General features: G+C 39.3%; 1 protein-coding gene across 1 annotated transcript in view; it reads left to right on the top strand.

The window, feature by feature from the left end:
- The window catches only part of WDR49 (WD repeat domain 49), a gene marked incomplete at both ends in the record, with an annotated part of 137,014 nt that overhangs the window by 38,459 nt on the left and 85,502 nt on the right, over positions 1–13,053 (top strand). The window contains 3 exon segments of the mRNA XM_082624325.1: positions 5,104–5,271; positions 7,125–7,130; positions 7,133–7,272. Of these exon segments, the coding sequence (XP_082480451.1) occupies positions 5,104–5,271; positions 7,125–7,130; positions 7,133–7,272 (314 nt within the window).

The following is a 13,053-nucleotide window of genomic DNA, read 5'->3' on the forward strand; positions in this document are numbered from 1 at the left end:
ACTCATATACTTTATCAGTTCATCCCATTCCCTAGCTTGATATTTTAAAAATGTTTTCATCATAACCCATTATTTCCTTTCCTCTCTTCAAGAAGGGAGGAACACATTTACACATTTTTATATATCAGGTAATCTGATTTTAAGGAAATGGCTTTACTTTCACCTTTTACTCAGGCATTTTCAGGAGCTCTGGCATTTTACAATTTAATCAGAAACGGGTTATATCTTGGTTTAGAAATAAAGTGTGAATTGTTGAGCCTCTAATATATAACACTACAGGCCCATGAATGTCACTTGCTAACCTCCAGATTCAAATCTTACAGCAATACTTTAAATACCAGGGCAGAATGTACTTCTTTATATGTCTTTCTTTATAGCCTCAAAATTAAAGAAGATACTTGGATATAATGTGGAAACACATGACAAAGCAATTTTCTGGGTAGAAACTGTTTTGATTGTAGTGTAATGATATTATGGAATTTCCATGGATTTGAAGATATAATTATAGTGCTGTGTTGTATACTTTATGTATTACAATATTGCTTCATTAAGTCAAGTTATAATAACTCTTAGCATTTTCTGTAAACAAAGGGAATATTTTCATTGAGGTTGCTCCTGTTGAGGATACTTGTCCTCAGATTTTATACTGTTGGTACTTCTAGTAAAGTAGCAGTGTTAGTGTAAAAGTAATCAACCTTTATGCTCCTAAAATTAATTGCTCCACAATGAGGCTCAAAGAACTCAGTTTTATAGGAACTGATTACTCCTTCCTTCCTTCCTTCATTTATCTCTCTTTCTTTCTTTTTTTTTTTTTAAGAAGGAAAGAGTAGATGAGAAAAAGATGGAAAACAAGAGGACATAGGAATACTATGTCCTAGGGGGATAAGTAGCAATAAAAAAGTGAAGAGATCAGGAAAGACTAAAGATGAAGTGGGAGTTTGGTCTGGGATTGAGAGTATGGGGAACATAAATGTAGTTGGTAATAGAAAGAACTTCAGATCACGTAATAGAAAGAACCTGGCATACACACGGCAGTGTGGCTTAGGGAAAAATAAGGATGCAGTAGTACAAAATGGAAAGCTCACAGCCAGACAGGACTGGGCTCAATCTCATCTCCACCTCCAATTAGCCACATGCCTTTGGGTGATATGGCTTTTGGACTGTTTCCTCATCAGTAAATTTGGGATATCTGCCCACTAAAGATGACTACAGGGTGAGGGCATCTGGCATGATGATACCTGGTAATGAATGGGAGGGATTCAAAAAATTACCGGAATAATTATTATAAGTAATCCATAGATTGAGGGAGATGACATGATGGGGGACGAGCAAGAAACATACCATCCAGGTGAACTCTGGGCAGAGTGGAGACATAGACCAGTTTGGCCCTTAGCAGGCTTTTTGTGTTTCACGACATTTCACAATACACTGCTCAGTGAATTATTCTGTTTGCCTAGAGCTCTGTGAGCTCTCCTTTCTGAAAGTCTCCTTTGCATTATTGCACCTCCTCCTTTCTTCTTTAGAAATTGTTTTCTGGCATTGATTTGTAGAACCCCCACATCAAAGATCGGTTAAACTCATTTACTTTAAAGAAGTAGAAACTAAAAAGAGAAGCCCAAAGTGGGGGTTTTTTTTTTTTGGTATTTTTTAAAATTAATTAATTAATTTGGTTGTGTGGGGTCTTAGTTGAGGCAGGCGGGCTCCTTCGTTGCAGCTCGCGGGCTCCTTAGCTGCGCCAAAGTGGGCATTACTGAACTCAGGTTGGGCTGCTCGCCACTTGAAAGTCAATACTTGAGAGACAAGTGCTGGTAGGAATGGAAAGGTTGCTTTATTCAGGAGGCCTGCAACCTGGGGAGAAGGCGGACTTGTGTTCTAGAACCAACTCGGAAGATTCTGCTCGGCCATGAAAGTTTTTAAAGGGCAAAAGGGGGAGTAAACTCATTTAATCATTGAGGTAGGGGGTCAGATTCATCACCATCTCCCATTGCATGCAGACTTGTGGACTCCTTGTGATCTTTCTTTAAATGCTGTCTTGTTCACACAGTTGGCTTGAGGGATTACAGAAGGGGAAGCTGGGGAAAAGATCTGGTCATCTGTTAATCACTTAGTCTTCATTTCTATTTCTTTGATCTAAGGAAAGAACCAACAGGTTAGGCAAGGCATTGTGTGATCAAAAGATTTGAAAGGTGTGCTTGGGCAGGAGGTGAGTAGAGCATGGGGGCGCCTAGTTTAAAGGTTAGTTACAATATAGCTTTGCCAAAGTGACAAGACAAAAGGGGCTTCCTGCAGAGAGCTGCTTCCTGCAAAGGGCTCTTCCCTGCAAAGAGCAAAGCATATCCATCATTAGTAACAGAAACTTTAAGAATCACTTGAAAAAGCAGTTGAAGTGTTTTGCAATCCCAAATTACTTTGTAGCTGGAGATTAATTACCTGAGTTCTTCAGATCTATCCTGGTTGGGCTTCATGAGTAGAAGGGGGGAGGTTCCCCAGATCCTGATATTTTATACAAAATTTTGTGTGTGTGCACATCTTTCTGGTGGAGAAGGTCTATATCTTTCATCAGATTCCCAAAGGGGCATTTAATATCCCAAATTTTAAGAACTATGGTTTAATTCTCTAGACTATAGAAGGGTGGCAGTGCTCTAAGGAATGTATTCTAGTATCTTGCTGCTCCAAGTGTGGTCCTAAGAGAGCATCAGCAACCACAACTGCAGATCGTTAGCAATGCAGCACCTTAGGTTTTCTGAATGAGTATCTGCGTTTTAACACCCATCTCTAGGTGACAGTTGTGCATACTAAAATATGAGAAGCCCTGTTCCAGTGGTCAGGAGATCAGATTTGACTTTGTACTCTGGCTCTGCCAAACGCTAATGTCCAATCCCGACTGGATTTTTAATATTACACATTATATAACATTAAACTACCAAACTCAGAATCAGAATGCTTGGGCTCTAGTTCTGAGTTGGACAGCAGTCAGTTGCTGACTTTGGCCAAATCTGTGAACCTGCACGGGTCTCTATTTCTTAGCCTGTAAAATAAAGGAGTAGATTCGTCTTCTTTGAGCTCTGATTTTACCTTTTGTTTCCCACACATGTGTTTTGTCACCACTTATCTCTTGAAATGCTCTCTTTTTGTCAGGGCCCACCAAATGTCTCCCAAACCCTGAAGCCCACACTGGTTTCTTTCATCTTTGAACTTCTATTATAATTTCTGTACTACTCAATTTATCCCTTTATTGTATACTAAAGTTTTCTGTAGTTGTTTGATTTACATATCGTGTTTTCCAAGCTTGGGACCATCCAAGCTATGTCTATTTCTTCTCTTATTAAAGGTATCATAGCACAGGGCACGTAGTAGACGCCTAATAAATCTGAAGATTGGAGGCTGTGTTTTGAGAGAGGACATCTATATGTGACACATGAATAGCCCCAATCTTCTTAGTTTTAAATTGGTCATATTAAAACATATAAGTCCCAGTTGCTTTTAGAAGCAATCATCTTAATAGAATAAGCTCAAAGGGAAGAATGTATTGAGCTATACTTCTGCCTCTCAGAATTTCCTTGCCTTTAGTAATTCGGAAATGTATGTATTCATATATATGTGTGTATATATATATGCATATGTATATACACACATCTATATAAAGCAAATTAAACTCTTTCACCAAAATAGTAAGACTATTTCCAAGTTAGTTACTAATAAGTTAGCTTGCCATTTCCAGCACAGCTAACAATACAAATACTGTGGTTCTCACTTGGAGAAAGAATTTTTAAAATAATCTTAAAATGACAGAGGGCAGAAGACTCCTGTGTTAGAGAAAAAAGACTTCATTACTCCCAGCACAGCAAGCCCCATGAGTATCCTCATATTTGTGTCAGTTCCCCTTGACACCCAAGTCCCACAGAGGCAAAGCAGACAGTTGCAGGTGAATGCCTGCACACGCAGTGGGTCATGTTACAGGAGAGGAACCCTGAGTTTAGAGAACCTGAATCTTCTACAGTGGGCAGGCGCGTGCTATCTTTTGCTCCAGAGTTATTCTTGGTAGTAAATTCATCTATAATTTGCTGCAAAGGGAGAAGCGATCTTACATTCCAAGGCTGTTTTCCATGTAAACATCTTTAACCAGATAGTGTGGAATGAACTGCTGTCAGGGATTAGTTTCATAAGAAGTGCAGGAATGCTAGTGATCCATTGAGAATTGTATTCCAAGAGTGTTATTCTTGATTCTGTATAATAAACGGATCAGAAACATTTTCAAGAGCTGTTCTATTAAAGCAACTTTTCTTAAGGTGTACAAAGTTCCAACATCCCTCTTTATGTGAGGCAGAAATTTGGGCTTGAGGTCAAATCAGAAATCTTTCACCTTGGGGCACAAATCATTGTCTTAGTAAAATGCAAAAGAGAACTGCCCTCTAACCATGGAGGGCTTAGTGGTTTGAAGTTGGTGACAGAGCAGCTATGTCTTTTGGAGCCCGAGAGTCTGATAGGAATGCACAGGTCGTTCTGACAAAAGGCAGCAGGATCACTTTTGTTGCTTGGGAAGTGGGATTTGGCTGCCCGTCTAGTACTAGATAATCAGGAACAGGGGAACAGCCAATCATCCTGGGCTTCTAGCTGTGTTTGTGACTCTTGGCAGAGCATTGAGTCCAGGACACCCCACTTTCAAACATTCTAGACCAGTCAAAACATAAAAAAAAAACCAGTGGATTGGGTGTGAGCTGGACCTTGAGAGCAGCAGATGGCTGCTGAGCTCCTGTTTGCCTGCTTTAGACCCAGGAGGAAGAGCCCAGCATTTTGGCCAGGTGCTTATATCCTGAGAATCCCACATGATTATTGTGATTAATATTGTTTCCTGTCATGTGTTCTAATTAAAAAATTTTTTAAGCTATCGGGGGGGAGGAAAAGTCTGGATGCAGACTTTGATGTAACTTTTCACTGTGGGTTCTTTGGTGAGAGAAGGGTTTAGTGAGGTGTTTTCTAAGTGTCAGGTTGCATCATCATAATCTGAGTTTAATTTTTAGTTTTATCTTTTAAGACAATTCTGTTTTGCCTGTATCTTTTGAGAAATCGACTAAAGGTTGTTTTCTTTTCTTTTTTAATCAGTTACTTACAATGCGTCCTTAGATGCTGTTATTTCCAGTACAACCAGCAATACAAACACTGTGGTGCTGGCATGGAGAGAGAAATCAAAAAAGCATCTTAAAATGACATCCTTCAACATTGCCCAGGGCATTCGTGCTTTTGATTACCACTCTCGTCTCAATTTAATTGGTATGTAAAATAAATCATGATAACTATGAGGGACTCATCAATAGTCTGGGATGCATATCTGCACGCATGGAGCCTCTTCACCATGTTGCTTTATTGCCAGAGAGACCAACTTGAGCAGCTCACATTTTATTATGTCTGATAATGATGCATTATGATGTGCAGCGTATATGCACTACATTGGGGTGACAATATGAGAAAGTTCCCCAGTGCTTTAATGAGTCTTTTTATCAGAATTGGTGGGGAATGTAAAATGACATAGAGAAAGAATGCAGTGTCTGCCTTCTGCCGTCTTCCTAACATCACCAGATGCTCAGCCTAAATACATCATTTTCTTATGTGTGTGCGTGCACACACGCACACACACACTCACTCACTTACTAGAGAAATGCAAAATGTAGAATGTTTTTCAATCACCTTTCAGAATACAACTTCTAATGCTTTTTGAAAAATTTCAGATTTGTCCTTTAGCATACTAAAGGAGAGTTCTTTATTTGATGTAAATTTTAGCTGAAGAAATAAGCAATAAAGGTTTTCAGGCATTATCTATTTAAATAAAATATTTAGGTATTTTGAAAGCTGATAATTTGATATATATGATATTAGTTCAAATGTTATAAAAAAGTGAGGTATTATTTTAAAAATTAATAAGGTAGTACAGAGAATGAACATACATGGCCTACAGAATGGGTCATATTAACCCTCTTCCAAAAATTATCATTTATATAGAGTATATAAATGATATCAGCTAAGCTGAGTCTCTAAAATTCCCAACAATCACAGCTGACAATCATGGTAAAAAGAGACCTTGACTTTGAACTCAGGAATATGCCAACATCAGACTTTCAAGGAGGATTGTAGATTTATTAGAGAAAGCTGGAGGAGTTAGTGAATTGAGTTTGGGAGGACTCAAATATCAACCATTGCATTGATTCATTGATTATTTCAGCCCCTTTATACTGATCGCTACCTTGTTCCTGGCACAGTGCTGGTATTACATATTACTGTATGCAGTAACACTGAGGGTAAAATTTATCAGTTGTCTTACTAATTTCATACTATAGGGTAAAGACTTGAAACAAGAGTGGATTCACTTCCTCTTATTGCCATAACCCTTACACTGGGTATTAATCCAAATAGGGGTCTGCCATTTATGGTGATTCCATAAATGTGAATAAGTTCAGCTCCACAGTTGACCCTAAACAAGGGAACGACAAAGAGTGCTCTGCTGAGTTTCCCCAGACCTGACGAAGCACTGTGCTCCCAGTTTTTGATGTGCTCCCTGAATATAATCAATTTGTGTTTAAAAACAAAAAACAAAAAAACTATTGCCTCAATAGGGCAGGTCAAACATATATTTCTGCTGCTTATTTGCTTGCAAATACTTGATTATTTACATGACAGTGAAAATAATTGGTTTCCTTACACTTTTTCATTAATTTGGGAACTTTAAATATTGTTTTAGTTCTCTCTTAACCCTGGAATAATTCTAACGTGGTCTGCATTCCTAGGCTGTGGTGGCTGTAGAGGGGGAACTTTGGGACTGGGAGAAGGATTTTCTCCCCTCCGGGTTGGGCTACTGGTTGCCTCTTAATGGAACTGTCTTGTCCTTTCACCCCATGCAGACTCCTTCTCCCCTCCACCCTGCATTTCAGCTATTTCCAGTGATAGCATTCATGCATTAGCCTGGGCTATTGGACAATGATAAGATTTTCCTTCCTTCAGGACGAGGGTGCATTAGTGCTCAGAAGGCTTTTATCAACCTACGGTGATACAGTATGTGATATACTCATTTCAAAAAAATGTAGAGTATTCATGTTATTAAAAACATTTTTTTTCTTTCTAATTCTGATTAGCAACTGCTGCCTTAACAATAAAGTTTGCCTTTGGAACCCCTATGTTGTCTCTAAGCCAGTTGTTGCCCTTTGGGGTCACTCAGCCAGTGTAATAGCTGTCCAGTTCTTTGCTGCAAGAAAACAACTTTTCATCTTTTCCGAAGATAAATTTAGTAACAGTGTGCATTTAATTTATTTAGTTCTGCCTCCCCAGTTCCTACGCAAATGTGTCTTTGGTCCGAAATTCCTCTTAGAGCTGGTGTAGATTTTTATAATATAGTGACTTACTACTGTGTTTTTGGAAATCTGTATTTTTTTTTTTTTTTTTTTCTTTTTGCGGTACGCGGGCCTCTCACTGTTGTGGCCTCTCCCGTTGCGGAGCACAGGCTCCGGATGCGCAGGCCCAGCGGCCATGGCTCACGGGCCCAGCCGCTCCGCGGCATATGGGATCCTCCCAGACCGGGGCACGAACCCGTATCCCCTGCATCGGCAGGCGGACTCTCAACCACTGCGCCACCAGGGAGGCCCTGGAAATCTGTATTTTAAAAATGATACTGGGCCTCCCTGGTGGCGCAGTGGTTGAGAGTCCGCCTGCCGATGCAGGGGATACGGGTTCGTGCCCCAGTCTGGGAGGATCCCATATGCCGCGGAGCGGCTGGGCCCGTGAGCCATGGCCGCTGGGCCTGCGCATCCGGAGCCTGTGCTCCGCAACGGGAGAGGCCACAACAGTGAGAGGCCCGCGTACAGCAAAAAAAAAATAAAAAATAAAAAAAATAAAAATGATACTGATAGTAATTTAGGAATAGTCCTGGACAACTGGACAACGTGTTTCATTAAAAAAAATTGTTTTAGGGCTTCCCTGGTGGCGCAGTGGTTGAGAGTCCGCCTGCCGATGCAGGGGACACGGGTTCGTGCCCCGATCCCAGAAGATCCCACATGCCGCGGAGCGGCTGGGCCCGCGAGCCATGGCCGCGGAGTCTGTGTGTCCGGAGCCTGTGCTCCGCAACGGGAGAGGCCACAGCAGTGAGAGGCCCGCGTACAGCAAAAAAAAAAAAAAAAAAAAAATTGTTTTAAACCATGTACTCATAGATGTAATCCTTATTTTTGGGTTCTCAATAGGCCACATTTTGAGAGTTTCCAAAGTACTCACTAATGCAATAAAAATACAAAACAGAAATGGGAATGAGAAAATGTTGCTTTGATAAGATATGGAATAGGCACAGCCAATTAACTATTGTTGCTTTTCCATTGAACAGACTCAGTAAATTAGAAATCAGAGTTAATCTGAAGAATATCAGGTACATTAAGAACATTTCAGTTAAGTATATTAGTCCATTCTATTTGATAATATTGGTGCAAATTCTAAATATGGTGGAAAAAAATATTGTACCAAAACCAGATAGTCCCGGTTGTATCCTGATCACATTATTCACTACTCGTATCTCCCAGAAAAATTTCTTTATCTCTAATAATCTCATCATGTGTTCCTCTGTAAAGCTTCTGTTTTACATAATGCCTGATATAGATCCAGTTAACATGTGATAGATTTCAAGATACCTGGCTGTGAAGAGAAGAAGGATGGGCAATAGGCTTATTGGGGACAGCCTCTGAGACTTTTTCAGTGACTCTGACTTTTAATTCTATTCTAAAGTGATACTTGTATATGTGAAAATTAAATAGAAAAAATAGAAATTCATCTTCAACTCCTTAGCCTCACCCTATGTGTAAGTCCTGCCAAACTTGCTTATTTTACTGTATTACCTATCAGACCATAAATCTCCTCCCTTCACCTGAAACTTCACCACTCAACTGCCAATTCTAGTTGATTCTACCATCAAATATATTTATCAGCCTCACCTCTCCCTCTCAACTGCCATTGCTCTAATTCAAAATCTCATCCTCTTTTGAATTATTATCTTTCGAGTTAGCTCATCCAAAACATTGCAAGGTTGCCTAACATGTCTCCCGTCTTGCATACGGGTCTGATTCCAATCTGCCCTTCCTCCTGCTAATTAAGTGGTGTCTAAGAAAAAAATCTTCAATACCTCCTCTTACCCTCATTCTAAATATCAGCTCTAAAATTCTTAAGCTTTTATATAGAGCCCTCCCCCGGTCTACCAGGCCCACTTCACTTCTTGCTTTTCTCTTCCATTCATCTGATACTCCGCATCACACTTTGCCTGTTTCCACCACGCTGCCTCGTGGCTCTGCCACGTGCCCTTCTTTCTGCCTTCAGTTCCCTCTCCTCCATGCTTAATTGGCAAAAGCCTATTTATCCTTGAAGTTTCAGACTTTCTGGAGTCTTTCAGACAGACCTAGGTGTTTCTTTCTCTGCACTCCCATTACACCTGTGTGTCCCTCCTTAGAGCATGTGTTCTGTTGTACTGAAATTGTAGTTAACTTTCCTAAGTAGGGTCAGTGTCTTTTCAGCTTGTACACTTGGTATCAGTCACAGTGCTTGGCACCTTGCAGTGTTTGTTCAGTGATTTTTTTTTTTTTTTTTTTTTTGGCTGCATTGGGTCTTCATTGCTGCATGCGGGCTTTCTCTAGTTGTGGCAAGTGGGCTTCTCACTGTGGTGGCTTCTCTTGTTGCAGAGCACGGGCTCTAGGTTCACGGGCTCAGTAGTTGTGGCTCACAGGCTCAGTAGTTGTGGCGCACAGGCTTACTTGCCCTGTGGCATGTGGGATCTTCCCGGACCAGGGCTCGAACCCGTGTCCCCTGCATTGGCAGGCAGATTCTTAACCACTGCGCCATCAGGGAAGCCCCAGTGATTATTTTTTGACAGTTTGAAGTGAATACATATTCCTGTGAATCTTAAATAGGAAAGAAACTCAGAATGAAGACTTTTCTGATGCCTTAGCTTTTAGTTGTTCTATTTTCTGAGATCTTTTAGCACTTTGTTCTAACTCCCATTATTGAATTTGTTTTTTAAAATATTTATTTATTTGTGGTTTTTTTTTTTGGCAGCCTCAGATCTTAGTTGTGCGTGGAGGATCTTTCCGTGTGGTGCGTGGACTGTTTGTTGCTGTAGTTGTGGCCTGCGGGCTTAGTTGCCCCGTGGCATGTGGGAATCTTATTTCTCTGACCAGGGATCCAACCGGCATCCCCTGCACTGCAAGACAGATTCTTAACCACTGGACCACCAGAGAAGTCCCCCATTATTGAATTTAACACAACCTGACATGTATACTTGAAGGTTGTATATGTATACTCTATCTTTCACTGTATTTTGAGTGATTAAAGACAAAGATTATTTGTTGAATTCATTTTTGTGTTTCCCAGTATCTAGCGCATATTAATGTACATTAAATGTTGAATAAAGCATATAAAATAGTGTAATTATCAACTAACCGACAGGATTCACGAGGTTTGGAACTCTCTTTTTGGACTGTGCCATATACATAGTAGGTTCTCAATACATTTTAATTAAATGAACAAATCTTTATCAAAGCTAAATATGAAAGAAATCACATATTTTATCATTATAGAATTCCCTGAAAGGTGTTATAACTTTTAAAGCAAGTGAAAAAAATGTTCTTAGAGTCAGAATTGATTGTGTATAGCTATTATCAATGTTAAGACTACCTGGCCTCTTTCAAGTCAGTTTTATCATCCTATTTTTGCTTTGACTTTTAAACCATTACATTGTAATGAAGCTTGCCATGCCGTCTTTCACATTAGTCTAAAGCCATTTCACTTCGATAAATGCATAATAATCTTAGCCTGTATGTCTTCACAACAAACAACAGGGCTTTCAGCTACCAGGTTAAGTCTTTGTTTTATTGCATAAAATTCTTTTGGATATTTTATAGGACTAGGGTTAATTTAGGGAACAGGGAAAATGAAAGAAAGCATTCTTTTTTCAAAGAGCCTTTGATTGAACCATATTTTGGTCTATGAATTGCTAAATTAGAGGATTTTCAGACCAAAGTAATTTAGATCCAAATAATTGCCTGAGACTTACTTCAGTTCTTTTTTGGAAAACTGCTCTATTGTGCTTTCCAGTGATTATTAAACAATAAGTTTATCCCTATAGCATTTGGTATAAGTAATAGTCCAATTGCATTTTGCTTTGGACTCCTAAATTGTCTTATAAGATGGCAATCACTGATGGCAAGGCCCTGCTGGGAGCCAGTAACTTGGTCATTTAGAGGAGGAATCACCATGGGAGTAAAAGGATTTTCAAAGCCTCTGGGAAATATCTCAACCAGTGAATCTGATTAGGCTTTTCTATTGCTCCTAACTCTTCTCTCCTGGGCTACTTATCCTGATTTGGCCACCAGAATCAGATCAGTTTGTAACTTAATCTTTTGTTTGAGGTTTTGATTTTTCCCAGAGTCTGGTTTCTGTATTGTGCACCCAAGGTTGGGAAGGAAAATTCAAAAACTCTTGTGCTGGTGACTAGCTCTTACCTGTGTGTCTTCCTTCCCCTTCTGTATACCCTCTCTCCTCAACTTTCCTCTATCCATCCAGAGACAAAGCCATTTTCATTTTGTTTAAATTATGCAAGTAAACAGATTAATGCTCTTCCGTAGAACTTACAAATGAGAAAGCATGTAGTACAAGAAGTGAATATCCCTTTTCTTCACTCCCCCTTCAAATCAATCCCTCTCCCAAGAAATATCTATTATTAACACGATGGGTATTTTTTTTTTTTTTTTTTTTTTTTTTTGCGGTACGCGGGCCTCTCACCGCTGTGGCCGCTCCCGTTGCGGAGCACAGGCTCCGGACGCGCAGGCTCAGCGGCCACGGCTCACGGGCCCAGCCACTCCGCGGCATGTGGGATCTTCTGGGATCGGGGCACGAACCCGTGTCCCCTGCATCGGCAGGCGGACTCTCAACCACTGCGCCACCAGGGGAGCCCAACACGATGGGTATTGTCTTATATTTATATCACATACTTATATACTATAACATATTGTATTATAATATGTGATGTTGTTATAATTTATTATTATATACTGTATACCATCCTATGTGTGTATACAAATACAAGGTAGTATTTATTATTAATTTTTATGTAAGTGGCATCGCATGAGACATACTTCCTTGCAACTTGCTTTTCCCTAAACAATATCTCCTGGAGATCTTTCAATGTGAGTATACATAGACCTGACTTTTTACCTGCTACATAGTAATTCATAGTATGGATGGTCATAATTTAATTATTCAATCACCTGTTGATTATAAGAGATATTGTCTCTAACCAACTGTCACACACACACACACACACATTTACACACACATGCACACACATCTTTAAGATCACATAAGTAATTTCTTGTGATATGTTCTTAGAGATACATTTCTAGAAGTGATGCTATTGGGTCAACAGGGATTCAATTCTTAAAGGATGGTTTAGATGCAGGAATATTGTTCCAATTGGTATACCCATCAGAGATGTGTAAAGGTGTTTCTTTCCCCACATTCTTGTCAATGATAGATACCACTAATGTGTTCATTCTTTTGTGAATCTAATGGACAAAAAATTAGGATGAATTTCTTCTTCAATTATTTATTAGCCATTTATATTTCTTGTTTTTTGTGCATTATCTGATCAAGCCCTTTATCCTATCAACTGGACTTGGGAATACTATCAATAGTAGTAGTTTGAAAAATATATTGATTATCCTTTATTATATATGATGCAAATATCTTGCCTCTTTCAAGCATACATCTTTTAACTTTGTTTATGTGATTTTTATCATTCAAAAGTTTTAAATTTTTATGAAGTTGAGTCTAAGAAATGATTTTCTTTGTGGCTCTGGTTTTGTATCTAGCTTAGGAACATGTTCCACAATTCATATTTATAGAGGTGTTCTCCTTTAGTTTCTGCTAATACTTATTCTATTGTCAAATTTTTTTTGCATTTATCTTTGCAGTTTATTTTTGTGTAAAATGTTTTTTTTTCTACAAACGGACATCCAAGATTTTTTTTGAATAATTTCT

This window comes from Mesoplodon mirus (genome assembly GCF_964341445.2).
Source record: "Mesoplodon mirus genome assembly, chromosome: 6".
Taxonomy (NCBI): Eukaryota; Metazoa; Chordata; class Mammalia; order Artiodactyla; family Ziphiidae; genus Mesoplodon; species Mesoplodon mirus.